Source organism: Pongo abelii, chromosome 7, assembly GCF_028885655.2.
Source record: "Pongo abelii isolate AG06213 chromosome 7, NHGRI_mPonAbe1-v2.0_pri, whole genome shotgun sequence".
Taxonomy (NCBI): Eukaryota; Metazoa; Chordata; class Mammalia; order Primates; family Hominidae; genus Pongo; species Pongo abelii.
Window position 1 is genome coordinate 23,707,323 of NC_071992.2, and position 25,077 is coordinate 23,732,399.

Sequence of the window (25,077 nt, forward strand, 5' to 3'; positions counted from 1 at the left end):
CGAGAGGCAGAGGTTGCAGTGAGCCGAGATCGCGCCATTGCACTCCAGGCTGGGCAACAAGAGCAAAATTCCATCTCAAAAAAAAAAAAAAAGTCTTAAGCAACAGGAGCACTGGAGAATTGACAGGACCGTCGGGGAGCATGAAGGGTTCTGGGAATGAGAAGAGCTCACACAGGCCAGAACCCTGCTCATACAGAGGCCACTGGGCCACACCCTGCCTTAGCCAGGAAATCAGTTGACCCCAGCAGTCCACATCACCTCCAAGGCTAAGAGCACTGACCCCGGAGCAAACTGCGGGGTTTCCAAATCCCTGCTGCCCACATACAAGCTCTGTGACCTTCAATAAGTTGCTGAAGTGCCATGTCTCAGGCTCCCCATCTGGAAAATGGGGACGTAATAGCCATTATCCCTACCTCAAGGGGTTTTTGTGAAAATTAACAAGTTAACACATAGGATGCATTTAGAACAGTAAATGTCTGGCATGATCAAATGCTCAGTAAGCGATTGTTATTGTTATTCTTTTACTAGAACCACAGGGTAAGACTGGACTGAGAGTCCTGGGGGCCAGGTTTCTGGTCCTCCCTCTGTAGCTGTGGGATCTGGAAAAATTCTCTTTCCTGCTCTAGGCCTGTTTTGCTATCAGTAAAGAAAGGGATTGGGGCAGATCATCACCGGGATCTTTCCAGCCCTTCCCTTCCCTTGTCTAGCGCTCCAGTCCCTTGACCCTGTGGGTTCTCATGAGGGATACTCCTTTGTCGCCACCCCTGGGAAGCCTTCCTGGGTGCCCTGGCAGAGTCAGGCCTCCTTCCTCTGGGCCCCCACATCCCAGCACTGTGTCTGTGAGCCCCTCAGCACCTAACATACCACACCTTGAATACCTGCCCACCTCCCCACTGGATTCCTCGAGGCAGGGATAAGCCTTTATTTTCTTCTCTATCCCCTTCCCTGGAGAAGACCCTTGCCCTTTCCCAAAGAAAACCCTCAGTAGTGGAATCAGGAAGGGAAAGAGGCCAGGCACCTTCTGAAACACACCCTTACCCACCTAGCCTGTACCCTTCCCACTCTAAATGCCCTCTGCAACCCCCACAACACCATCCCAAGCCTCGACTTTCTGCTACAGAGTGACCCAAGCCCCACCACAAGGCTGTGTTGCTCCGCTCCCTTTCCATCTTGATGTGAAACAAAAGAGCAATTGCCCAGAATAGGGCTGAGTAATAAGCCACGCATGGGAGCCAGCACCATATTCCCCTATAATCTGGGCTAGTTCAGAGCTTGCCAGCTCCACTCACTCCCTCCTTCTGCCAGCCCAGGGAACATCTCCAGCTGGTGATCTGCCAAGGGGCTGGCTCCCCACAGCCCGCTCCACTGGGCTCTGAGAGTTCTCTGGCTGTTGGGGCGTTGGGTGGAGGAAGGGGATAGGCAAACTCAGAGGGCAGGCCCCAGGGCACTTGCAGCCTCTGAGGGCCAGCAAGGACTCCCTTCGGTTTTGTGTCCTGGACACCTTGCCTACTGCACCCCAGTCCTGGCGCTTGCAGAGAAAAAAAGGCTTGCCCTCCCCTGGTAGCCAAGCCCACAACCGGAAGGTCTGCTCCCTCCCCCAGCCATAACCCTATCCCTATCCCTCCCCGCTGCTGTATTTTTCTCCATAGCATTTACTGCCATCTGACATATCACAAATTTTATTTGTTTTTTGTTTAGTGCCCTCCTCTCAAAAGAAGGTAAATTCCACAAGGGCAAAGGTTTTTGTTCTTTTTTTCACTCCCTATCCCCAGGACCAAGAACACCGTTTAGTGTTTCATTAGTGCTTGATCAATATCAGTTGAATGAATGAAAAACTACATCTGTTGCCCTCAACCCAAAGACACACACACACGCACACACACACATACACACGCACACACATTGATTCTTCTCTCCAGATCAAATTTCTGACTGTCACCTATTTTCTGCTCAAACAATAAAAATTGAGTTGTTGGCTGATAATGAACTTAAGGCATGACCACTTTATAGAGGTATTTGCATTTTACAAGGGAAGCTTTTGGAAATGGTAAAATCTTTCACGAGCCAACAGAGTAAAGCTATAATGGGTGAATTATATGGGGAGGCATTTGAGGAACCCTCTGCCACCCTGCTCAGAGTGCCTCAAAGCAGATTAGCACATAGGAGCCAGGCCCCTACATCACACAGCCACCAGCCACACCCCTTAGCCCAGTTCAGCTCTCCCTGATTCCTGGGGAAGACGTATCAGCTGTCCTGACCACTGAAATCTCCATCACGCTTCCTTCCCTTCCCTAGCCTAGCCCCTCCACATAAGGACTTATTTTATCTTTGTCCCAAAAGCCAAGTGGAGCTGCTGGGCCTGGACTTGGAGCTCTGGGAAGCATGGCTTTCTAGAGCAGGGGTTCCCAACTAGTGCCAGAGTGGCCCAGCCCTCAGCTGCCAGAGGCCTCCTGGCATTTCATGGAGGCGTTACTAGGCCTAGAATCTCAGGTGCCTGCCTGGAAGAGCCAGCATACTGACACTCTGGGCATCAGACCCCATAGCAAAGGATGGAATGATTAAGGATGAAGCAGGGGACTCTACAGAGTGAAGGCCGTCAAGGGTTGATCGATGAAGTCATCCTTACCAAGCATCTAGTTCATGCAAATCATGTGGTTGGGCCCCAGGCAAAGGAACATCCCATGGTGCAGGTCACCATCTCCTACCCACATAGCCCTCATCAGCTCTGGTCTGGCTAGGATGTAGGCTGCTTTGAGGGAGCCAATCAAGAGGCTAGCCTGGGGGACCTCTGAAAGCGAGGGTGCTGAACCCATGGGCCTAGTAACGCCTCCATGAAATGCCAGGAGGCCCCTGGGAGCTGAGGACTGGGCCACCCCTGGCACTAGTTGGGAACCCCTGCTCTAGAAAGCCATGCTTCCCAGAGCTCCAAGTTTAGACCCAGCAGCTCCACTTGGCTTTTCAGACAAAGATAAAATAAGTCCTTATGTGGAGGGGCTAGGCTGGGGAAGGGGAGCGTGATGGAGATTTCAGTGGTCAGATTACCCCTCTACTTAGGGAGGTCCCATGTGCAAAGTGGTGGTGGGGCTTTTCCACGGGGGGACCCCAGCCTGCTCAGCCAATCCTGTCCCCGCTTGAGGAGCAGGAGGAAGGGGTTCTCTGAATGGGAAGCAGGGGAGAGAACATCCTTTTTTTTTTTTTTTTTTGAGATGCAGTCTCACTCTGTCACCCAGGCTAGAGTGCAGTGGCATGATCTCAGCTCACTGCAACCTCCACCTCCAGGGTTCAAGCAATTCTCCTGCCTCAGCCTCCAGAGTAAGTGAGACTACAGGCGAGCGCCACCACACCCAGCTGATTTTTTGTATGTTTAGTAGAGACAGGGTTTCACCATGTTAGCCAGGATGGTCTCGATCTCCTGACCTTGTGATCCGCCTGTCTCAATCTCCCAAAGTGCTGAGATTACAGGTGTCAGCCACCGCGCCCGGCCTTTTTTTTGTTTTGTAGACAGTCTTGCTGTCACCCAGGCTGGAGTGTAGTGGCACAATCTCGGCTCACTGCAACCTCCGCCTCCCAGGTTCAAGTGATTCTCATTCCTCAGCCTCCTAAGTAGCTGGATTACAGACACACACCACCACGCCCGGCTAATTTTTTGTATTTTTAGTAGAGACAGGGTTTCACCATGTTGGCCAGGCTGGTCTCGAACTCCTGGCCTCAAGTGATCCACCCATCTAGGCCTCCCAAAGTGCTGGGATTACAGGTGTGAGCCACCGTGCCCAGCCACAGGAGAGAGGACAATCTGAACAGATGCTGCTCCCGGGTCCGGACCTCCCGGAGCTGATGCTCCTGGACCTCCCTCTGAGCCTCATCTCCCGGGGGCAGAAGGAAACCCTGAAGGCCAAAGCCAGTAGAGACCTCAGGGTGCCCATGGACACCAGCAATGACAAGCCAGGGGACATTCAGATGTGACTGCATCCAGACATTGCAATGGGAGTACACTCTCCCAATCCCATCTGCTCAGTGTTGCTGGGGCACACCCTCAACTGCCAGCACATCCACTCCGATCACACAACCTCTCCCAGGGTCTTAGACAGAGCCTTGCCTGGGGTAGAGTCGGCAAGGAGGGTTTCTGGGCTGCCCTAGAGTCAGGGTGAGACTCCAGCTGGAACTACTTTCTTCTGTTGGGGGCAGGGCAGCACATAACAGGCTCCAGCGAGCCCCTGTGCTCCCTGCCCGGCCCCTAAGTGCAGCCTCTCCATCCAGATGGTCTCCATTGATCTGCTGGAGATTTTGCCGACTGGTCAGTTCTTCATCCCATTCTTCTTCCGGCTCCAATCCCCTCCTCCTCGTACCATCCATCATCTGTCCACCTGCCTGAATCACATCAGGGGCTGGCAGGGGCAGCCTCTTAAAGGACCCAGGGCCCAACCCTCAGGTGTCATATCAGCTGCCCACAGGTACCAAAGCTTCCCTCTGCCTTGGGACCTTTGCGCTTGGTTTTGGCTGTTTGTGCAGCTTCTGGCAAGCCCTAGAGGGAGCTGGCTGAGCTCACAGCACATGGATCTAAGCATCTCTAGACCTGGTTCCCTCAGTGGGCCTGTCTTGTGTCCTATCCTCATTGCTCTCATTCTGATGCCTCATGGAAACTCCGATGACCCCTGAGACATGAGCTGAGGAAAATGTAGACATTTGCTTGCCATGCATGACTCTGAAGGATGATCAAGACTTACGATTCAATAGAGGTACACGACTTCCACTCCCATCCCAGGATCTTATTTTAAGCCATGTGACAATCCCATAAGGTCTACCCCATGTTTCTAAACCTATGTGACAGATGAGAGGCCCCAGCTCAGAGCAGTGAGGTGACTTGCCTAACGTAGCACAGCTGTCAGGGAAGAGTCCCTGGAGTTAGTTCTCTTGCCACTGTCCCTTGGAAATCTTCATGTCACAAAGGAAGGAATCTCCCCTAGGGACCATAACAAGCAGCATGGCCAGCAGGCAGCCTGGCATGCTGGGAAGGGCTTGGCCAAGTCCCAGCTCAGCCACTTAGGAGCCCCGGCAGCCTGGAGCCAGTCATCCAGTTTCTGCGAGCTCAGTTCCCTCATCTGCAGAACACAAAGAACATCCATGCCTTTCCGGAAAGGAACAAAGGAAAACATGGAATGTTCTGGATCCTAAGAAGTCCTGTGCCCCAGGAGGGGTCAAGACCACTGCAACCCCAGGAGGTCTCCATGCCCAGTATTTGGGACAATGTGACATGCTGTAACAAAGCAGTCTCTGTGGCTAACTGTGGTTTCCATAAACAGAAGCTGCTTTCTCACTTCCTCCTGTAAGGGAGACCTCTGTGTCCATGACTCCCTTTGTAAAAGGAACAAAGAGAGGACGGGCGCGGTGGTTCACGCCTGTAATCCAGCACTTTGGGAGGCCGAGGTGGGTGGATCACTTGAGGTCAGCAGTTTGAGACCAGCCTGGCCAATGTGGTGAAACCCGTCTCTACTAAAAACACAAAAATTATCTGGGCGTGGTGGCACACACCTGTAATCAAAGGTACTCGGGAGGCTGAGGCAGAAGAATCACTTAAACCCAGGAGGCAGAGGTTGCAGTAAGCCAAGATCGTGCCACTGCACTCCAGTCTGGGCGACAGAGCAAGACTCCATCTCAAAAAAAAAAAAAAAGTAACAAAGAGGACCAGGCCAAATGGCTGAGAGGAGAGACAAGGAAGAAAGCTACATGAAGTGGGCAGGGCTCAGGTCAGGGATGATTCACGCTTGGAGATAGATGTTTCTGGTAGCTGAAGGAGGTGAGCCCAGCTGGGACCCAGCCCAGGTGAGACACAGCCAAGTGAGAAAAGGAGGGAGAAGAAGCAGCTGAACTGGGAGATGGCTCTAAGACCAGCTTCCCAGGAAGAGTGAAGCTGTATTTTATAGCCACTTGCAGGCGCCTGCTAATGAAGGAACCTAGTCCATGAAAAGTGCCTCCCAGGTATTTGTGGCTGTCCCCAGGGGCTGGCTCTGTGTCTTCTGGCACTGGTGCCATCTCCACTGAGACCACTGCTTCTATACTTCACTGGGTGTTCACTGGGTGCCACCAACTCCCAAACTCCTGAGGCTGACAGTGCTTGGCACCCTGTAGCAAAGTGATGAAATTGTCCCATTCCCTGCTCTGTTTCAACCTCAACTAGATGAATGCCCAAATGTGCAGTGCATGCCCAAAGGCCTTAAGAACTCTAAGTGAAAGAGGCGTGTTGAGAGATAAGTCCTAGAGATGGATGCCCAGAGGTGACTCCACTGTGGTCTAATGGTGCCACCTGGACTGGTGCAGTGCACAGCCTGTGCAGCTGTCCATGGTGTCCCGGTAGACACTATACCATCCTCAAAGCACCTCATCTACCTCACAGCTTGCTCTTTTGCCTTGGTCAAGTTTCTCATGCTTGCCGAAGCCCTCATTATAAATGCTGTCTCCTAAATTTGCTCATTGCTCAAGCTGCATAAGCTTGCACAGAGAACCTGCAGTGCTATCTCCTTGCTTTAGGGTAACTTCTGTCCCAGGGAGCTCCACTGCCCCTCATGCTACTGGACCCACCCTACCATTGCTCTGGACATAGCTGAATCCCAGAAGAGAGCCCCACAAGGTTTCAGTTAAGACTTTGAACCTATATTTTCCTCATTCCCTCTCGGCAAAGTCATTCCTGCTGACTTGCTATCCTGACAATTTCCCCCAAACAAAAGACTATATAGCATTAATGGGAATTTTGAAGGTCTCCTGATCCAGACCTATCATTCTGCAGATCGGAGAATAAGGCCCAGAGAGGGAAGAGACTTGCTGGACGGCCCATGGCCAGTTAGTGGCAGACCTGGGATTAGAGCTCCTAATTTAGTTCCCTGTCTAGTATCCATTGTCACGGACCTACAGAGGTTATGGGTTGATGAACAAGACACAATGTCCAAGCACAGTGCCCTCTGCCCTACTGCTGGCCTCACCTGCCTTCCCCATCAAAGAAGTCAAAGACCAGCCTGGCCAACATGGTGAAACCCCATCTCTACTAAAAATACAAAAATTAGCCAGGCATTGTGGCAGGCACCTGTAATCCCAGCTACTTGGGAGGCTGAGGCAGGAGAATCTGGGACTGAACCAGGGAGGTGGAGGTTGCAGTGAGGTGAGTGAGATCACACCACTGCACTCCAGCCTTGGGTGACAGAGCGAGACTCCATCTAAAAAAAAAAAAAAAAGTCAAAGGTGAATTTCTTTTTTTTCGTTTTAGGAGGCAGCTCTATTTTGTCTGCTGGGGAACAGGGCCCTGTGCTGGGCCAGCCAAGCCAGAAGTCAAGACCAAGAGAACAAAGATTGGCTGTCTGGAGGGTCTGATAATAACTGAAGATCCGAATGCACTGCAGAGAGCTGGCCCAGTCTCTACTGTAGGTTCAGGCTGGGTTTGCCGGATGTGACTGGTCAATTCGGCCCAAGTGGCCCTGAGGGCCCCAGACCCTGAATGTCTGGCTCTGGGCATCAGTCCTTACTCCCCGCAAGGCTCATCTCCAGCCTGCCAGGCCTGCCCACGAAAGCCTACTGAGTGCTCTGTGTCTAGTCCACCTTGGCTGACCATGCTTCTGTGAGTCCTCAACCCCTCCTCCATCCCCACCTCCTACCCCAGAGCTAGCCAAGTTCCCATTCTCTTTCAGCCAACAGTCTTTGAGAAAACCAAATTTTTTCTCATTGCTTCTCAGCCATAATCCCTAGGTTCAGACAAACCAATTTTTTTTTTTTTTTGAGATGGAGTTTTGCTCTTGTCACCCAGGCTGAAGTGCAATGGCGGGATCTCGGCTCACTGCAACCTCCACCCCCCAGGCTCAAGCGATTCTCCAGCCTCAGCCTCCAGAGTAGCTGGTATCACAGGCATGTGCGACCACGCCCAGCTAATTTGTATTTTTAGTAGAGATGGGGTTTCACCATCTTGGCCAGGCTGGTCTTGAACTCTCTGACCTCAGGTGATCTGGCCACCTTGGCCTCCGAAAGTGCTGGGATTACAGGCATGAGCCATCACACCCAGCCAGACAAATCAATCTTGCAGGCAGCTTGGCAGGGTTGGAACCTGGCTTCGGTAACTACTCTAGCAACCTCTTGAGGCTTCTCCTTGCCCGGTGACCCAGCAGGATCATCTTGTCCCAGCTGCCCTCCATCGAGCCATTTCTACACGACCCTTCATCACCATGGAACCTCTGGTTCCTTTCCTAGACCCCGTCTCTGGTTGTTGTTTCGTGTGTCCACTCCTTCCCCTTCAACCAGACCCATCCCAGTTCACTTCTTCATCCCATCAGCCCTGAGCCTGTATGGCCTTGTGCATACTCATGGGCCAAATGGTTCTTATTTGTAGGTGGAAGCAGGAATTGGAGCCCAGAGTTGGCCGCTGCACCTTACTCTGAAGTTGCCTGCTGGGGAAAGCTACCCCTCAGGGATCAAGGTCAATGGTAACATAGGGGGAGTAGTCATCAGAGGAGGATGGAAAGAGAATAAGTCCACAGAGCTTTCCTTCCACCATGGGCAAGGTAACCAGCAGGAAAAGAGCAGCTCAGCCTCAGCTGCCTGTAATTAACTCACTCCCCAATGAATTTGCTCAGAGCCATGCAGTGATGACCTTAGGGAGGGGAAGAAACCCTTGCTCAGTGATAGTAGCCCTTGCAGGAAGGTAGAACAGGGAATCAGAAATCTCCTTCCCTTTTGCTCTCCCTCATTCGCATAAAAGATCAAAAACTATCTCCCATTGGCTGGGCATGGTGGCTCACACCTGTAATCCCAGCACTTTGGGAGGCCGAGGCTGGTGGATCACCTGAGGTCAGGGGTTCAAGACCAGCCTAGTCAACATAGCAAAACCCCGTCTCTACTAAAAACACAAAAATCAGCTGGGTGTGGTGGTGCATGGCTGTAATCCCAGCTACCTGGGGGTGCTAAGGCAGCAGAATTGCTTGAACCCGGAGGCGGAGATTGCAGTGAGCCAAGATTGTACCACCTCATTCCATTCTGGGCAACAGAGTGAGACTGCCTCAAAAAAAAAAAAAAAAAAAAAAATCTCCCTGTTGATGCAAGAAGCCTTGACTTTGGTGATTGAGTCCTTTCCCTGAAGCACAACATAAAAAAATTCTCATAAAACGTAAAACACCTGAGAGGGATTTAAAAATTAACTTGGCCCCAGTTTCCATAAGTACGAAAATAAGGCCTCAGGCTGAAGTGCTATTAGGACCTTTCTGGATCAGACATCATGCTCCTTGAAATCTCCATGATGAGAAGTTTCTCAGCCCCTGGGGCTTCCAGAAGGCCCCAGCCAGTGCAGGACGGGGGACGAGGTGAGGACACAGGAACAGGGAGAGAGGTGGGAAAAGTGTCCGTGCCCTTTCTGTGCCTCCATCTGCAAGCCTGGCTGTCAGGTTCTGAGAGTGCATCAGAGATGCAGCACCAGGCAGCCCCCAACTGCAGGTCCTGCTCAAGACCATTCTCACCCTCTGGGGGCCCTGGAGACCTCATTCACTCCAGTGATGCTTCACCCCACGGCATCTGCATTTTAAAAGAAGCCTGCTAGGACAGGGAAGGCGCTCTACCCAAAATGTAAATGGTGGGATTCTTGGCATCTGTAGGGGGTGTATTTATGGAGAGAGAGTCCTCCAGAGCACCACAGCTCATTACACACTGGAGATCACCTGTGTTCCTCAAAGGCAAAGTGGGCTTCGTTTATTTTTCCAATCAAGAAACAGTTATTTGTACCTACCTCGCGCCAGGCATTGTGTTAAGTGTCAGGGATACAACAATGGACTGGGTAAAGTATGAACCCTGCTCTTTGAACATCTGCAGCCTAGCAGGAGAGATGGCAAACTCCTTCTGAATGTTCTCTTGGCTCCTTTCTGCCCACCTCCTCCCCAGCTTCCTCCTCTCAGAGCGGTTACTGTTCCCAGAGCTCCTCTGGCTGGCTGCAGGGCAGCGGCCCCAGGGGTCTGTATTGATCACATCAGTTGGTGAGCCCTGCCAAATGAACCAGGTGCTTCTGCCCAGCAAGGAACCTGCCTCTGCACCCCGATGAGCCACCTGCTGCGCCGTGCGTGGATGTGGCAGCTCAGATGAAAGGAGGAAAGCCCCCGCTGTGGCTGCCTGTTCTCCAGCCTTGCCTGAAGCCAAAGGTCTTCTAGTCTAGTCTTCCCTTCCCGGCTCCCCCATTCCTGGGCATAATAGGCCACTCGAGCATTGCTCTGCCCTGGTGTGCAAATTCGCCCCCGCTAAAGCCCCCCTGTCCAGCAGCTGAAAGGCCATTCATGCTGCTCTCTTCACCTCTCCTGAAATACTCTTCCGCTTTTGTGCTTTCCTATCAAAAGCCTAGCTCCTTCCCAACCAAGTCCTTCCACCCGCAAAGCCTCAGTTCACCCTCCGAAGACAGGGAGGTCTCTGCTCCTCTACGCCTCCACTGCCTTGTTGGTAAGACAGGGATGTCTTGCCTTGCCCACCTGGCAGAGCTGTTGAAGGTGAAATGAGATCGTGGATAATCCCGGAGCTCTGTGTGTGGCAGGCACTCTTCTCCGAGCTGGGCATTTATTTACTCAATTTCATCCTCACCACACGCCTCCGAGACACATATTATCATCATCTCCATTTTTCACATGTGGAAGCAGATGCAGCTGCCCAGAGACACAGCTAGCAAGTTGCAGAAGCAGAATTTGGGCCCAGATAGTCAGGCTATGGTCTGTGTGCTTAACAGTTCACACTCAACTGCCCCCAAAGCAGTTTGGAAACAGAAAGTGCTGTATAAACTCAAGGACATTCTTATCATCCTAAATGCTGGCGCCCCCTCTGGCACACCTCTCACTCCACCCCACCCATCCCTCCCCAGTCAAACACCTGGACACACAAGGCCAACCCTGCCCTGGATGCAGGTCCCCAAATTACTTAGTGGAGCACTGAGACCCCATCTCCCTCACAAGTCTGTCAGAACCCAGTGCTCCCCAGTCTGTTTCCCTACTCCGCCCCCGACCAGCCATCTCTGGCCCAGGGATCCAGGAGCTAGAGTCAAGAAGAGGATTCTGACCAGGTATGGTGCCTCACGCCTGTAATCCCAGCATTTTGGGAGGCTGAAGCTGGTGAATGGCTTGAGCTCAGGAGTTTGAGACCAGCCTGGGCAACACAGAAAAACCCCATCTCTACAAAAAAAATACAAAAAATTAGCTGGGTGTGGCGCATAGCTGAGTATGGTTGGCAGGTCTGTCCTGTAGCCCCAACTACTTGGGAGGCTGAGGTAGGAGGATCACCTGAGCCCAGGAGGTCAAGGTTGCAGTGAGCCGAGATCACGCCACTGCACTCCAGCATGGGTGACATAGCGAGACCCTGTCTCAAAAAAATAAAAAGCAGGCCGGGCACGATGGCTCACACCTGTAATCCCAGCACTTTGGAAGGCCAAGGTGGGTGGATCACCTGAGGTCAGGAGTTCAAGACCAGCCTGACCAATATGGTGAAACCCCATCTCTACCAAAAATACAAAATTAGCCGAGCACGGTGGTGCATGCCCGTAATCCCAGCTACTCGGGAGGCTGAGGCAGGAGAATCACTTGAACCCAGGAGGCGGAGGTTGCGGTGAGCCAAAATCATGCAATTGCACTCCAGCCTGGCCAACAAGAGCAAAACTCCATCAAAAAAAAAAAAAAAAAAAAAAAGGCACAGGGTTCCAGAGGTTGCAGGGAGGCAAGGAGGAGAGAAGCAGGCCTGGCCAGAGCCTGGAGATTGATGGGTTCTGCTCCATGCTGGCAGGCATTGGATCCGCCCGGGAGCTGAATATGGGAGCAGGGCAATGATGAACAGCCTCCTGCCATGGGGAAGCCAGCTTGAGGCCTAATCAGATTAGATACCCCCTCCCAGCTTCTCTGGCTCCTCTCCCTCCTCCTCACAGCTCACCGACCTCCCGCACTTACTTCCCAGCCCTGTCCTGCCTGAGGTCTCCAGCCACCCCAGTTAGTTTTATAAATGGCCCTTGCAGGCTGTGGGCACCTTGGCTAATTGAGTCAGCACCCATGAGGCAGGAGGCAGGAGGCTGGTTAGCATCACGGCTGAAAGGCAGTGACAGCAACAACTTTAGTGGAGTCGTCAGGGAGGAGCCTGTGGGAGCAGAGAGAGCCAAGGAGCTGGGCCTTTGCAGATTCTGAAGCTCCAGAGGGAGAACTCATGAGGTGGGGAGTGGGGGGCGGCCTGGCCACCCCCACTGTCACAGGCTTACACCATGGACCACAGGCCAACACACACACACACACACACACACACACACACACACACCACTTCTATGCTTTGGAAAAAGAAAATCCAAGGGGAGGCAAGAGAAGCAGAGAAGAAAAGGAACGGGAAAAATGATGTTGCGTGCTGCATGCACACATCTCTATGCTAGATGCCAGTCATGCAGCCATCTTTACCTGCCTCGATGTCACCTCTGCATAATAACTAGCAATGAAACCAGTTTATAAGAATCCTGGTCACAGCAAACCTCATGGTGTCAACAGCTGTCTGACTTCAGACCTTGGAGCCTTCAAGAGGCCTTTCTGGGTGGATCAATCACTTGCTGTGACATTGCCCTGTCCCCTTTGAGGGCAGCTGTTTCCTTACATATGAATTTGCCCCTGGGCATCCTGGTGGCATAGAAATCCTCCAAGGAGGCCCGGCGCGGTGGCTCACATCTGTAATCCCAGCACTTTGGGAGGCCGAGGCAAGTGGATCACCTGAAGTCAGGAGTTCCAGCCCAGCCCGGCCAACATGGTAAAACCCCGTCTCTACTAAAAATACAAAAAATTAGCCAGGTGTGGTGGCGGGTGCCTGTAATCCCAGCTATCCGGGAGGCAGAGGCAGGAGAATTGCTTGAACCCGGGATGTGGAGGTTGCAGTGAGCCGAGATCTTGCTGTTGCACTCCAGCTCGGGCTACAAGAGTGAAACTCCATCTTAAAAAAAAAAAAAAAAGAAAGAAAGAAAGAAAGAAAAGGAAGGAAGGAAGGAAGGAAGGAAGGAAGGAAGGAAGGAAGGAAGGAAGGAAGGAAGAAAGAAAGAAAGAAAGAAAAGAACCCTCCAAGGAGGCCCTCACCGCCGTGTGTCTGTTTGAGGAGGGTGATCCCTCAAGCAAGCTCCTTCATTCCTGTGTTCAGTGAACATCTGCCTGTCCACTCCACACTGTAGGCCCCTCGAAGGTGGGATGGGTCTGTGCTGCTCCCCAGCTCCTAGGCGGGGCTGGTCCATGACAGATGCTCCATGGCATTTGCTTTTTTGTTGTTTTTGTTTTTGAGATAGGGTCTCACTCTGTCCCCCAGGCTGCTGTGCAGTGGCTCAATCACAGCTCACTAGAGCCTCAACCTCCTGGGCTCAAGCAATCCTCCCACCTCAGCCTCCCGAGTAGCTGGGGCTACAAACAAGCACCACCATACTCAGCTAAGTTTTAATTTTTCTGTAGAGATAGAGTATCCCTATGTTGTCCAGACTGGTCTCAAACTCCTGGGCTCAAGCAATCCTCCCACCTCGGCCTCCCGAAGTGCTGAAATTACAGGTGTGAGCCACCGTGCCTGGCCCATGGAATTTGCTGAATGAAGGAAGGTACACATTGCAGATGACCATGGTACAGCTGAGGCTGGCTGTAGGGGCACTGACACCATTCTCTGGAGGGTGGCGCACCCCTTGGATCAAATCTTCTGAGAGCGACCCTGATGGCATGATCAGCATTTTCTCGACAACTGTCTTAAGGACTTTCATTACCCCTCCCAACTTCCCCAAAATCTACTTCCCCTGTCCCTCCAGCCCTCACCCCACCTTTCCCAAGGGCCCCAATCAACCACTTCCCCTTGCATGGCACAGAGAGCATTAGAATGGAAGAACCCGAGTCCCTAGATCTGGAAAGTGATGAGACGGGACGAAAGGGCAATGTCCAGCTTAGGACCCCAAACTTCTTGAAGGCAGGGTCCACACATCTGGGAGTGGGATTCTGAGGCTCTGAAGGGACAAGCTCTGACATGCAGATTCCTCAAATTATCCCCAAGCCTTTCGGGTAGTAAATGCCTTCCTTCAGGGCCAAGCCCCCTAGCCTGGTGGTGCCAAAGCCCCCAGTGGCCTTTTCCACAGGCTAACACCGCCCCCTGCTGGGCTAAGCCAGGACAGCCACTTCAAATGCCACCTTAGGAAATCGGAAACGTGGCTACCTTGCCAGAGAAGCCCCAACTCCCACTGCTGGCCTGAAGAGGGGGAAGAGTAAAATCCTTGGAAGTGGGGCCTTCCAGCCTTTAGTGATCCTGAGGCTGGAAAGGGAGGGTGCCAGGGGGCACCTTCCACACAGACAGGGAGGCCCCTCACTGGCTCTCTCCAGGCAGCTGATCCATTGCTCAAGTCCCTTCAACAAGGGAAAAGGCCACAGTGAGAGGAGAAACAGAGGTCACAGCACACCTGGGAGGCCAATGTCCGTGTATATGTCTATGTCCCTCTCCCTCCTAAGCGCTAGCTCTTCCATCCAGCTTCAGGACTCATCCTGTCGGATCAACACTAGCCATCTCCATCTCAATGCATCGGAAACTAAGTTCATCTTGTTCGCAAATCCTGAGTCTCAGGCCAGGCACGGTGGCTCATCCCTGTAATCCCAGCACTTTGGGAGGCGAGGTGGGCAGACCACTTGAGGTCAGGAGTTTGAGACCAGCCTGGCCAACATGGTGAAATCCCGTCTCTACTAAAAAAAAATACAAAAATTAGCCTGGCGTGATGGCTCACACCTGTAATCCCAGCATTTTGGGAGGCTGAGGTGGGCAGATTACCTGAGGTCAGGAGTTTGAGACCAGCCTGGCCAACATGGTGGAACCCCATCTCTACTAAAAATGCAAAAAATTAGCCGGGTGTGGTGGTGCACACCTGCAGTCCCAGCTACTCGGGAGGCTGAGGTGGGAGAATCGCTGAACCCGGGAGGGTGAGATTTCAGTGAGCCGAGATCACACCACTATGGTCCAGCGTAGGTGACAGGGTGAGATTCTATCTCAGGAGGAAAAAAATTAAAAAAAAAAAACCCAAGTCTCTCTAGAAACCCTCTTTCTCTGTGTTCCACATCCACTATGAGTCCAAGATCAACAGGTGCTAGCTCTATACCATCTTTTGAATCCAGTCCTTTCTGAATTTCTCCCTTTCCCACTTTTCTTGAGCCAGGGTCTTGCTCTGTTGCAGAAGCTAAATGATTCTCCAGCCTCAGCCTCCCAAGTAGCTGGGACTACAAGTGTGCACCACCAAACCTGGCTAAGTTTGTTTGTTGGTTTGTTTGTTTTTACAGAGATGGGGTCTCATCACTATGTTGCCCAGGTGGGTTTCAAATTCCTGGGCTCAAGTGATCCTCCCACTTTGGCCTCCCAAGTCGCTGGGATCACAGGTGTGAGCCACGGTGCCCAGATAAATAATTTCCCCTTTTATTTTCTTTTTTCTTTTCTTTTTTTTTTTTTTTTTTTGAGACAGAGTCCTGCTCGGTCACCCAGGCTAGAGTGCAGTGGCGCAATCTCAGCTCACTGCAAGCAATTCTCCTGCCTCAGCCTCCCAAGTAGCTGGGATTACATGTGCCCGCCACCATGCCCAGCTAATTTTTGTATTTTTAGTAGAGAAGGGGTTTCACCATCTTGGCCAGGCTGGTCTTGAACTCCTGACCTCGTGATCCACCCTCCTCGGCCTCCCAAAGTGCTAGGATTGCAGGTGTAAGCCACCGTGCCTGGCAGAATTTCCCCTTTTCAATTCAGCCCCAACCTACCCCCTCCCACCCCAAGTCCATCTTCCACAGGGCTATCGGGTTATTGCCCTAAAGCTCAGCTTTTATGGGACTCCCTCTTCAAAAGCCTTTAGTCGTTTCACCTTTCCCTCTAATTAGGTACAAATTCCCCTTAATACAGTCAGAATCTGCCTTCCCAACTAGCCTGTGTCACCTTCCCTGCACTCTGAGCGTAGAACTCCGTCCTGAAAGCAACACATCCATACCTCCCCGTGGTTTCACCTACACTCCCATTCCTATCCAAGATGCTCCTTCACACCCCCTTTATCTCCATGGAACTCCTTCCCACCCGTAAATGCCCACCTTAATTGGTACCTTTGATATGAAGCCTTTCTTGTGCTCCCAACAAATAATTACCTCTCCGGCACTCATGGCCCTGTCTGGTCCCTTGTGGCACTCACACCTGCTCTGTGACAGACACCTGTGCCTTGTCTCATCTCATCCCTTCTGGGCAGTGTGTCTCTCACAGGCCAGGCAGTCTACAGCCTCCCACAAACAGTGCCCACGCTGTCAGCAGACTGGGTTGATAGCTGAAGTCCAGGGACACACCCTGCCGGGAAAGCAGGTTTTGATAAGAGGAGCAAGCACAAGGACACAGGCTGACCTGTGGGGAAATGGTGTGTGGGGGCCTAGGAACCCAGAGCCAGTGGGAATCACAGAGCTGGATGGCTCCTCCCTGCCCACATGGGGCAACCCCCGAATTTGACGAAGATTTACACAAATCTCAGGGAAGGGAAAGAGCCCAGGACCACACAGCTGGTGACTCCCACTCCTGGTGCATAAGAGGCTCCATCAATCCAATTATTTCCTTCCTTGCGGTTTGGCTCTCCCCTGCTCCCCCGTGCTTCCCCCACCATTTTTCTGACATTGACCTTATCCCAGCAAAAGGGAGACATGCTTGAACACTATTCCCAGGGAGCCCTGACTTCTACAGGCCTCTGTGAGCAGATGCTTGGGGCCCAGCCTAGGCCCCAGGGGGATCTTGCAGCTGGGAGAGAATGTGATCAAGGTTGGTCACTTGGAGCCTTCACTCCCACAGCATTCATGCCACACAAAAACGTTCCAAAAATGCTTTAATGCCACCAAGAAATCTGAAAGGTGCAGGAAGCTGCCGCCATCCACCTGGGTGCCTGGGCCCGGGCTGTCCCTGAAGTGGCCATCAGCAGGCAGGATGCTTGCATGGCCAAGCAGCCCAAGCAATTGCTGACATCTTTTTGTCCTCTGCCCTAAATGCCCCAAGTTCCCCCTCAGCTGCGGAAAGAAAGAGGAGGAAGTGGAAAAAGTGTAGGAGGAGGGTGGTTCTCTCCAGGGCACCCTTCCTGCTTTGGGATGGTGACTCACCCAGCAGGCCCTGGGAGAGGCAATTTATCAGCCCCAACGAAGGCAGGCCAGGCCTCAGGCTCCAGAAGGGGCAGAGGAGGTTGTTCTGATGCAGTGGCCAGGAGGAGTCACCAGCAGAAGCCAGGGGGCAGTGGACCATCCCTGTGCTGCCTCTGTCACTTTGGGCCTTTCTTAAGTACAACATTGTCATACTCGGTTCCTGGTTGCCAGCCAGAGGCAGAGAAATCCTGCCCAGCTGGGTGGACATGCTGGAGGCCACCAGGGTCCCTGTCAGCTGTCGCCTGCCTCCTCCATGCCTCACCCCGGGGCTCCTGCGGGCTGTCATAGAGGGACAGGGCAGCCACTCCCTCGGGCTCATCGTATATGTGGTCAGGTCGAGGGGGCAGGGTCTCCTCAATGCTGTCGTACAGAGGGTCGGCCAGGAGCTGAGGAGGAACTGCCAAGATGCCCCTGAAGTTCTTCCCCAAGGAACGGGCCACCGCATCGAAGGGCACGGCATACTCCCCCTCCGGGCCCCGAGGCCGTGGAACAGGCACCGGTGTGGTGGGTGAAGGAGGCGGCAGTGAGTCATGGGGCCGGGAGTAGGGGCTCTCAGGCCGGGGCAGCGAGGTGGGGATTGTGGCTGGCTGGGGTTGGGGTGTAGGGGGTGCTGCATTCTTCTGGGCAGAGATGGCCTCTTCCAGGGCCAAGAAGATGTCATTGCCTTGCCGGGTTTCAAACTCAAAGTTGCCCTCTCCAGAGATGCAGCGACGGCCTGCCTCAAAGGAAAAGGTTACCTGGACCAGGGAGAAAGAAGGTTATTGGCCAGGCCACAGGGCAGGAATGCTTATTTTTTGTTTGTTTGTTTGTTTGTTTGTTTGAGACAGAGTCTCACTGTGTCTCCAGGCTGGAGTGCAGTGGCACGATCTCAGCTCGCTGCAACCTCCACCTCCCGGGTTCAAGCGATTCTCTTGCCTCAGCCTCCCGAGTAGCTGGGACTATAGGCGCATGCCACCACGCCCAGCTAATTTTTGTACTTTTTGTAGAGACAGGGTTTCCCCATGTTGGCCAGGATGGTCTCGATCTCTTGACCTCACGATCCACCTGCCTCGGCCTCCCAAAGTGCTGGGATTACAGGCGTGAGCCACTGCGCTCAGCTAGGGATGCTTTCTTAAACCCCGTCCCTAACCCAAGCCCTGGGACCTCCAGCTTCCATTCATGGGAACTGCTGGAGCCTCCTCTGCCCTCGGTGCTTTCCCCTACAGGAAGAGACTTGGCTGTCTCCTCTCCCCTCTCCAGGCCCTTCCTGCTCACTGCCGCCCTTTCAAGGATGGAGCTAGGCACTAGTTCAGATGCTGTTCACCCCTCCACGGTCTCTCCACCTCTTCTCGTTCTCCTTCCTTCTACTCCACTTCTGCCATCTTATCACTCTCCTTTTCTTTGCTTCACTCCATCTCCAACTCCTGGTCTCTCCCATCCCCTCGCTGCTTCTCTTCCGCTGGCCTTTATCTGTGCCTTTGCTTCCTCGCACCTCCTCCTCCTGCCATCCTCTCCACCTAGGATGGCCTCCTCTGCCTCTCCCGGATCACCCCTCTTTGTTCATAGCTTATCCTTTCTCTCAACCTGCCCTGATGCAGCTTCCCACTCACCTTGTCCCGCCCAAAGCGCCGCAGAAACCTGTAGGGCCAGTCGTACAGCTGGGTCCCTGGCTCGGGCCCACCCCACAGCTCCAGGGCACTCTCCCCAGCCCGGAGGGTATAGGACCCCCGCAGGTGGCACCTCTCGCTGGCTTCTGTAGGTCTCATGGTCACAGCAAATTCCTTGTGGGGGCCAACTGGTGAGAAGAAGAGAGAGAAGGCGACGGCAGTTAATGGGAAACAGCTGGCCTGCCTCACCACTGCCCAATTCTAAATGAGTGTACCAGAAGTTTTCTAGAAAGAGTATTATCCACACACTCATGGCCCCCTGCCTGGGTCTTGGAGGCTGAGCTGCTCTGTGCCAGGTCATACTCCCCAAAAGGCCAGGTACCTCCACCCCCTACCCTAGTAAGCATCACGCCCCTACCCACATCCACCCCAACCTCGTGCCCACATCCTTCCTGCCCCTGTCGCCAGAGCCACAATCTTGTCTTCCCCACCCCATCTCTCACCCCAAACCAGCCACCACCCCAGTCCCTACGATCACAGCTGCAGGTGAAGCCTTGGCCCTGCCCTCCCACTGTCGGGGCCCTGGGGGTGGAGCTTAGATGGAAGGCAGATGAAAGCTTCTCCTCCCTCCACCACCTCCTCAAAAGCAGCACCCTGGGCAGGGCGTGGTGGCTCATGCCTGTAATCCCAACACTTTGGGAGGCTGAGGCAGGTGGATCACCTGGTGTCAGGAGTTTGACACCAGCCTGGCCAACATGGTGAAACCCCGTCTCTACTAAAAATAAAAAAAATTAGCCAGGCGTGGTGGCAGATGCCTGTAATCCCAGCTGCTCAGGAGGCTGAGGCAGGAGAATCACTTGAACCCGGGAAACAGAGGTTGCAGTGAGCCGAGATTGTGCCACTGCACTCCAGCCTGGGCGACAAGAGCAAAACTCCGTCTCAAAAATAGAAAAAAGCAGCACCCTCACCTGGGCCCCCAGCCTTCCCCCTCTCCCACCAGCAGGCCCTAGGTAAGATGAGGTAAACCGAGGGAGAGACTCAAGTCAGGGCAGGCTCCCCTACGTTGGGCTGCACCCGGAAGCGAGAAGGAGAGGCTGATAAGGAGGCTGGCCTAGGCTGGGGATAACCACAAGGCAGGAAGACTCGGGGCCAGCAGCTAGCCAGCCCACACCTCCTCTCCACCTCACCCTGGGGAGAGCCCCCAGGGGAGAGCAGGGCAGCCCCCGCCCCCTCACCTGTGACTGCGCTGCTGTACAATTCATTTTCCTCCATGCAGGGCCGGCTCTGCTTTCCCTCTGGCCCCGAGAGCTCCTTCCTCTGCCCCTAGGGAGAAGGCCCCACGTCTCATCACCTTCCCCGATCCCCAGGCCACCCTCTGGCCCAGGCCTTCTTTCAGGCCACCTCAACCTGCTGGCTCTGTCTGCACACTGGGTTCGGGTTCCCCCACATCGAGGAAGCACCCCATCACCCTGACCTTGACATCTGTAACACTTGCCCACAGGAAGCATCTAACACCCTCGGCCTGCACGCCCCCTTGCCCTTTCCGCACCCCGGGCGACTCACGGGGAAGGCCAGGAGGCAGATGGCCTGCACCCAGTCGCCGCGCTCCGCTGCAGGGGCCGCCAGCAGGTACAGGCGCTCCTTGGTCTCCAGGAAGAAGGCACTGGTGTCCCGGGGGCTGCTGGCCTCTCCGCCGGCCTCGGCCACCCGCAGGCAGTCACTGAGGCGGATGACCTTCCGGGCAGCCTCACACCGACGAGGCTTCTCCGGGCCCTCCTGCAGCTCCAGCCGGGCCAAGGCGCAGTCCGACCCTCCATACAGTGAGGCGCCGAAGCGGCGCCATTTCTGTGCCAGAGGCGTGGGAGGCGGGCGGGAGGGAGCCACCCAGAGACGGGGAGATCGTGAGCCAAGGGAAGAAGAGGAACCGTGGGAGGGGGACTGGGGCAGCCACTTGGAGATGGGGAGAGAGAGGTGAAAAACACAGGAGACCCAGGGAGGCAGAGAAGAGGACGGTGACTGCAGGAATTAGAAAATCGGAGATCAGCCGCCAGCCCCGAGAAAGAGGCCCACGAGCAAGAGCAGAGACTGCCCAGGCAGAAAGCAACGCCGGGATGAGCCCAAAGCAGGCTGCAAGAAGGCCAAACAGGCCCACCGCAGCGGACTCCAGTCTGAGGAGGAAAGCGGGGCAGTGGCCGAGGCCCAGAGGAGGGAGTGAGGAAGGCGGCGTGTGACCCGGGCTGGAGACCTCATTCTCCTTCTGTGCGAAATCCTGAAGGAGAACTTCTCTCCACCCTCCTGAACCTTGCTGCCTCACTGCTTGATAGGTTGGACCATGAGAGAGAGACAGGTGTGTCCCCCAGTGTTGGTTGGGGGACGAGGACTTCCTGGTTCAAGGAAGCCAGGGCAGGGGAAAGAGATGGACAGCCGGCTGGGGTCCAGTCCCCCAGAGGCCCCAGCCCAAGCTGAACACCAGCCACATGCACCCCACTGGGGTGGGGAAGGAACCTCTACTGTCATCCTAAACTGTCCCTCCAGCTGCCCCTTACATTCCCTTCCGAGGTGTCCGGTGAAAAGAAGTCAACACAGAGCAAGAGAGCAAAAGAGGCAAGAGATCAAGGCAGCACATCCCCCTACCCCCACCCAGGGCAAACAGCCCTCAGTAAGGAGCACAGTTTGGGACCTGGTTGGGGCCTGGTTCAGGAGACAGCGTCGGGTAGGAAAAGAGCCCTCCCAAAGTTGAGCTCTGGGTCTAACTTGGTGGGTGCACAGTCACACCTACAAGAGTTTTGAATATGAAACTCCCGCTCCACCCCATGAATTCTAGCAGCCTCCCAGGCCCCCAGCCCAACCCCCGCCCAGCCTCACTCCTACCTTTCCAAACGTCTGCTGCTGCTGAAGATACAAGAAGCCTTGTTTCACTGCCCCGTCTCCCATCCTCTGACCATCTCGGAGCCCCAGGCTTCAGCTCTCTCCTTCACTCCTGCCCTTGCCTCTCTCTTCTCAGCCGTGTGTTTCCCTTCTCTGAAGTTCATTTCCTCTCTGCCTAGGGTTTTCTACACTATTCTAGTCTGCTCGATGACGACAGGCTGATAGGCCCTGCGGTTTCTTCTGAGTGTGTGTTCTTTTTTTTTTCTTTTTTTTTTTTTTCTGAGTGAGTTTTATACTCCAGCTTCCTGCATTTCCAGTGAGTTAGAGACAATTTCCAAAAAGCTAAATGCCAGCTCTTCAGTGAGCAACGATTCAGGTACAGAAGTTGGCACAGGGAGGCGCCAGCAAAGAGTGGCTGGCCCACTGGAACAGACAGCCAGAAAGCAAACTAGACAGTGAAATCAGTAGTGAAGGGCCCCCCCACCCCCCAAGCTGTACGCAAGTTGGAAGGGACAAACCACTAAGTTACAAATAAGGAAACAGGCTTGGAAAGTCTGAGGGATTTATTCAAGGCCACCAAACCAGAACCCAGGCCTCTCAACTCTTAAAAGCTGAACGACACACACGACATTGCACAGAGAGACACATAAGACAGCTCATGTGGGACTAACCAGATACCAGTTTCACATACACACACACACACACACACACACAGAGGAGAGAGGCAACCGTTTAACTACATGCGAGCACTCCCTGTCTGCCAACAACACACACTCACACCAACCCTGTAAAGATTCTAGAAAGATGATCATCCCCTCTGGAGAAGGTACTGACTCCCCAAGTACATCTCAACTGTTGGATTTTTGCCTTCTTGCAAGCATTCCTGAGCGTTAGAAAGATGCTTAGGTTTCATCTGCAAATTATCTTAAGTTTCAATAGCAATCACTTTCATATACATTTTGAAAATGCTTCATAGTTACCCAAAGTGCTTCGTAGCTCGCAAAGCTTCTAGGCACACACTTTCATCAGCCACCCTATCCTTTGACAAAGGAGAGCAGGTGTGAACACACTTATTTGCAACTTGCCTGCGGTCACAGAGGTAGTTGGGGGCGGAGGAAGAAGTAGAGACCAGGGCTCCTAATCTTTAATTCAACATTTTGCAGGGCCCCTAAATGGAATCCAGATCCATGCAAAAAGATCCATTGCTGTGGGGAAATCCAAGCTGCTCAGAGAAGTTTAACTTAAAGCCAGATGGTTTAGAGAAGCAATCTGTATGGAGGCACGGTGCAGAAGGGCTGGAAAAAACTAAGACTCAGACCAACACTCTTGGGGTTAATCCCATAACAGGTGCTTATATAAACAGGCCCATTTCCTCTACAACAGGGGTTCAGTTACCCTGGCAAGGAGCGAGCAGCACCGTGCATAGCTCAGGCCTTCTGCTGTACATGCCATGGACTGGACCAAATCAGCTTGAAAAAAATGAATGTCATGAGCTCTATTGAGGACAGGGATGAGTCACTTCAAACTCACTGCCCTCAGCCGTGATGCCTGGGTCTGAAGAGGTTGATCCAAAGCTCAAGGGAGAACCAAGCATACTGTTTTGGGAAAAGCACACCTTGGGAAGTGGTTAGGGGTATGGAAATGGGATGTGACCTAATCTTCCTCTTTAGTCCCTAAGGAGAGTCACCTCTGCCTGGGAGCTGCATGGTCTTTGGCACAGGGAGTGAGAAGAGGAGGGCTTTATGGCCATCTTGGGGGCTGCCAGAGCAGTGCCTTCCAAACTGTAACATGTAGATCTTGTTCAAAGTAGATTACAATAAAGTAGGTCTGGAATGAGCCCTGAGATGCTGCCAGTGGTGAGTGGGCCAAACCACACTGAGTAGCAAGGTGACAGAGGATGCCCCCTGCTACCCTGATCGCCTTCCCTGAAGGCAAAATGGACACATTCCACTCAGAACCACAGGGGGGCACCCGAGTTTACCAGATTACTTGAAAGTTGTTTAAACCCGGAGGCCTGAACCCCAGGCAATCCAGACACTCCCTTGTCATCCCTCGCTTCTGGAAGCTGGAGGAGTTCTACGGTAGCCGTTGTCTGCAGAAGATAGGGCGGCAGAGTATATACCAAGAGCAACACCCTTGCAGTCCTTCTAGGCCCCTTCAACTGTCTAGCAGGATTTGTGGCGACCCTGATGTAGAAGCACTAACCCCAGTACCTTCTGCCTAGCCATGGGGAAACCCTGTAAACAGGAGCCCAGAGACATTGCTCCAAGACACAGCAGAAGCGCACAGAATAAGAGGCCCTTAGGGTCCGCAGGCACAAACGATGTGTAGAAAAAGCATTGTAAAGGAGTTGAGGGTGCCTCTTGGCTTCTCTTTGTTTTTATGGGAAAGGAAGAGGCACTCCAAACCCCACCTGTGGCTCATTCTAAGCCATTGGGATCCTGTCCTTTACAATGGTTTCTCTCAGCAGGAGTCAGGAACCACAGCTCCAAGAACTTTTCGTTACTATTCTGGCTGCAGTGATTAGCAACCCAATCCTAACATAAGAGGGCTGGGACCTTGTCTTTGGGGCAACATAGGAAGGAGCAGAGGACACTGTGTCTGACTCCTCAGGCAGGCTTGGGGATTAGGTAACCCTCAAATGATGTGCAGGTAGGGAAGCTAGCTATGGGTAGCTCTGGGCACACAACAGGTAAGTACGTATAGGATGGGCAGAGAACTGACGTGGGCCTGAGATGGGTGAAGGACTGAGCGAAAGAATTAGTGAGCGTGTATTCTGAAGGATCCCATCCCTGCCCCTTCCACCCCCAGTGGTCCCTGACCGTGGGGTGTGGGAGGGGGACAATGCCAGTCTCTTGAGCTTCATTTGTAGCCCCCACCCTTTCTCCATTAAGTCTATCACTTTTCTCAGTACTAAGGAAAGCGAGAACCAAGTTCTAGAAACCTGCTGAGAGGAAGGGCCTATAACATAACATAACATAACATAACATGTTACCTAACAGTGACATAATATTTAGAATGCTTTGTCTTCATATGAAACCCACATGCACCCTAGAATGAGACATAAAGAAGTTAATACATTCAACAGTTTTTTAAATTTATTTTTATTTATTTTTTGAGATGGAGTCTTACTCTGTCGTCCAGGCAGGAGTGCAGTGGCACAATCTCGGCTCACTGCAACCTCCACCTCCTGGGTTCCAGCCATTTTCCTGCCTCAGCCTCCTGAGTAGCTGGGATTACAGGCGCACACCACCATGCCTGGCTAATTTTTTTTATTTTTAGTAGAGACGGGGTTTCACCATGTTGGCCAGGCTGTTCTCGAACTCCTGACCTCAAGTGATCCAACCCTCAGCCTCCCAAAGTGCTGGGATTAAAGGCGTGAGCCACCATGCCCGGCGTCAACAATTATTTATTGAGCATCTACTCTGTGCAGAGGTACTAGGGATACAACATAGACAGAATCCTTG

At 53.2% G+C, this 25,077-nt stretch overlaps 1 protein-coding gene across 1 annotated transcript; it reads right to left on the minus strand.

Moving 5' to 3' along the window:
* Positions 1-16,832: 16,832 nt before the first annotated feature.
* Positions 16,833-22,077, minus strand: DOK2 (docking protein 2). The gene is made up of 5 exons (XM_002818863.6): positions 21,614-22,077; positions 20,306-20,587; positions 19,978-20,065; positions 18,746-18,930; positions 16,833-17,893 (listed from the first exon to the last, which is right to left on the minus strand). The coding sequence occupies exons 1-5, from the start codon at positions 21,674-21,676 to the stop codon at positions 17,273-17,275; spliced, it is 1,239 nt and encodes a 412-aa protein (XP_002818909.2). The 5' UTR covers positions 21,677-22,077; the 3' UTR covers positions 16,833-17,272.
* Positions 22,078-25,077: the final 3,000 nt, after the last annotated feature.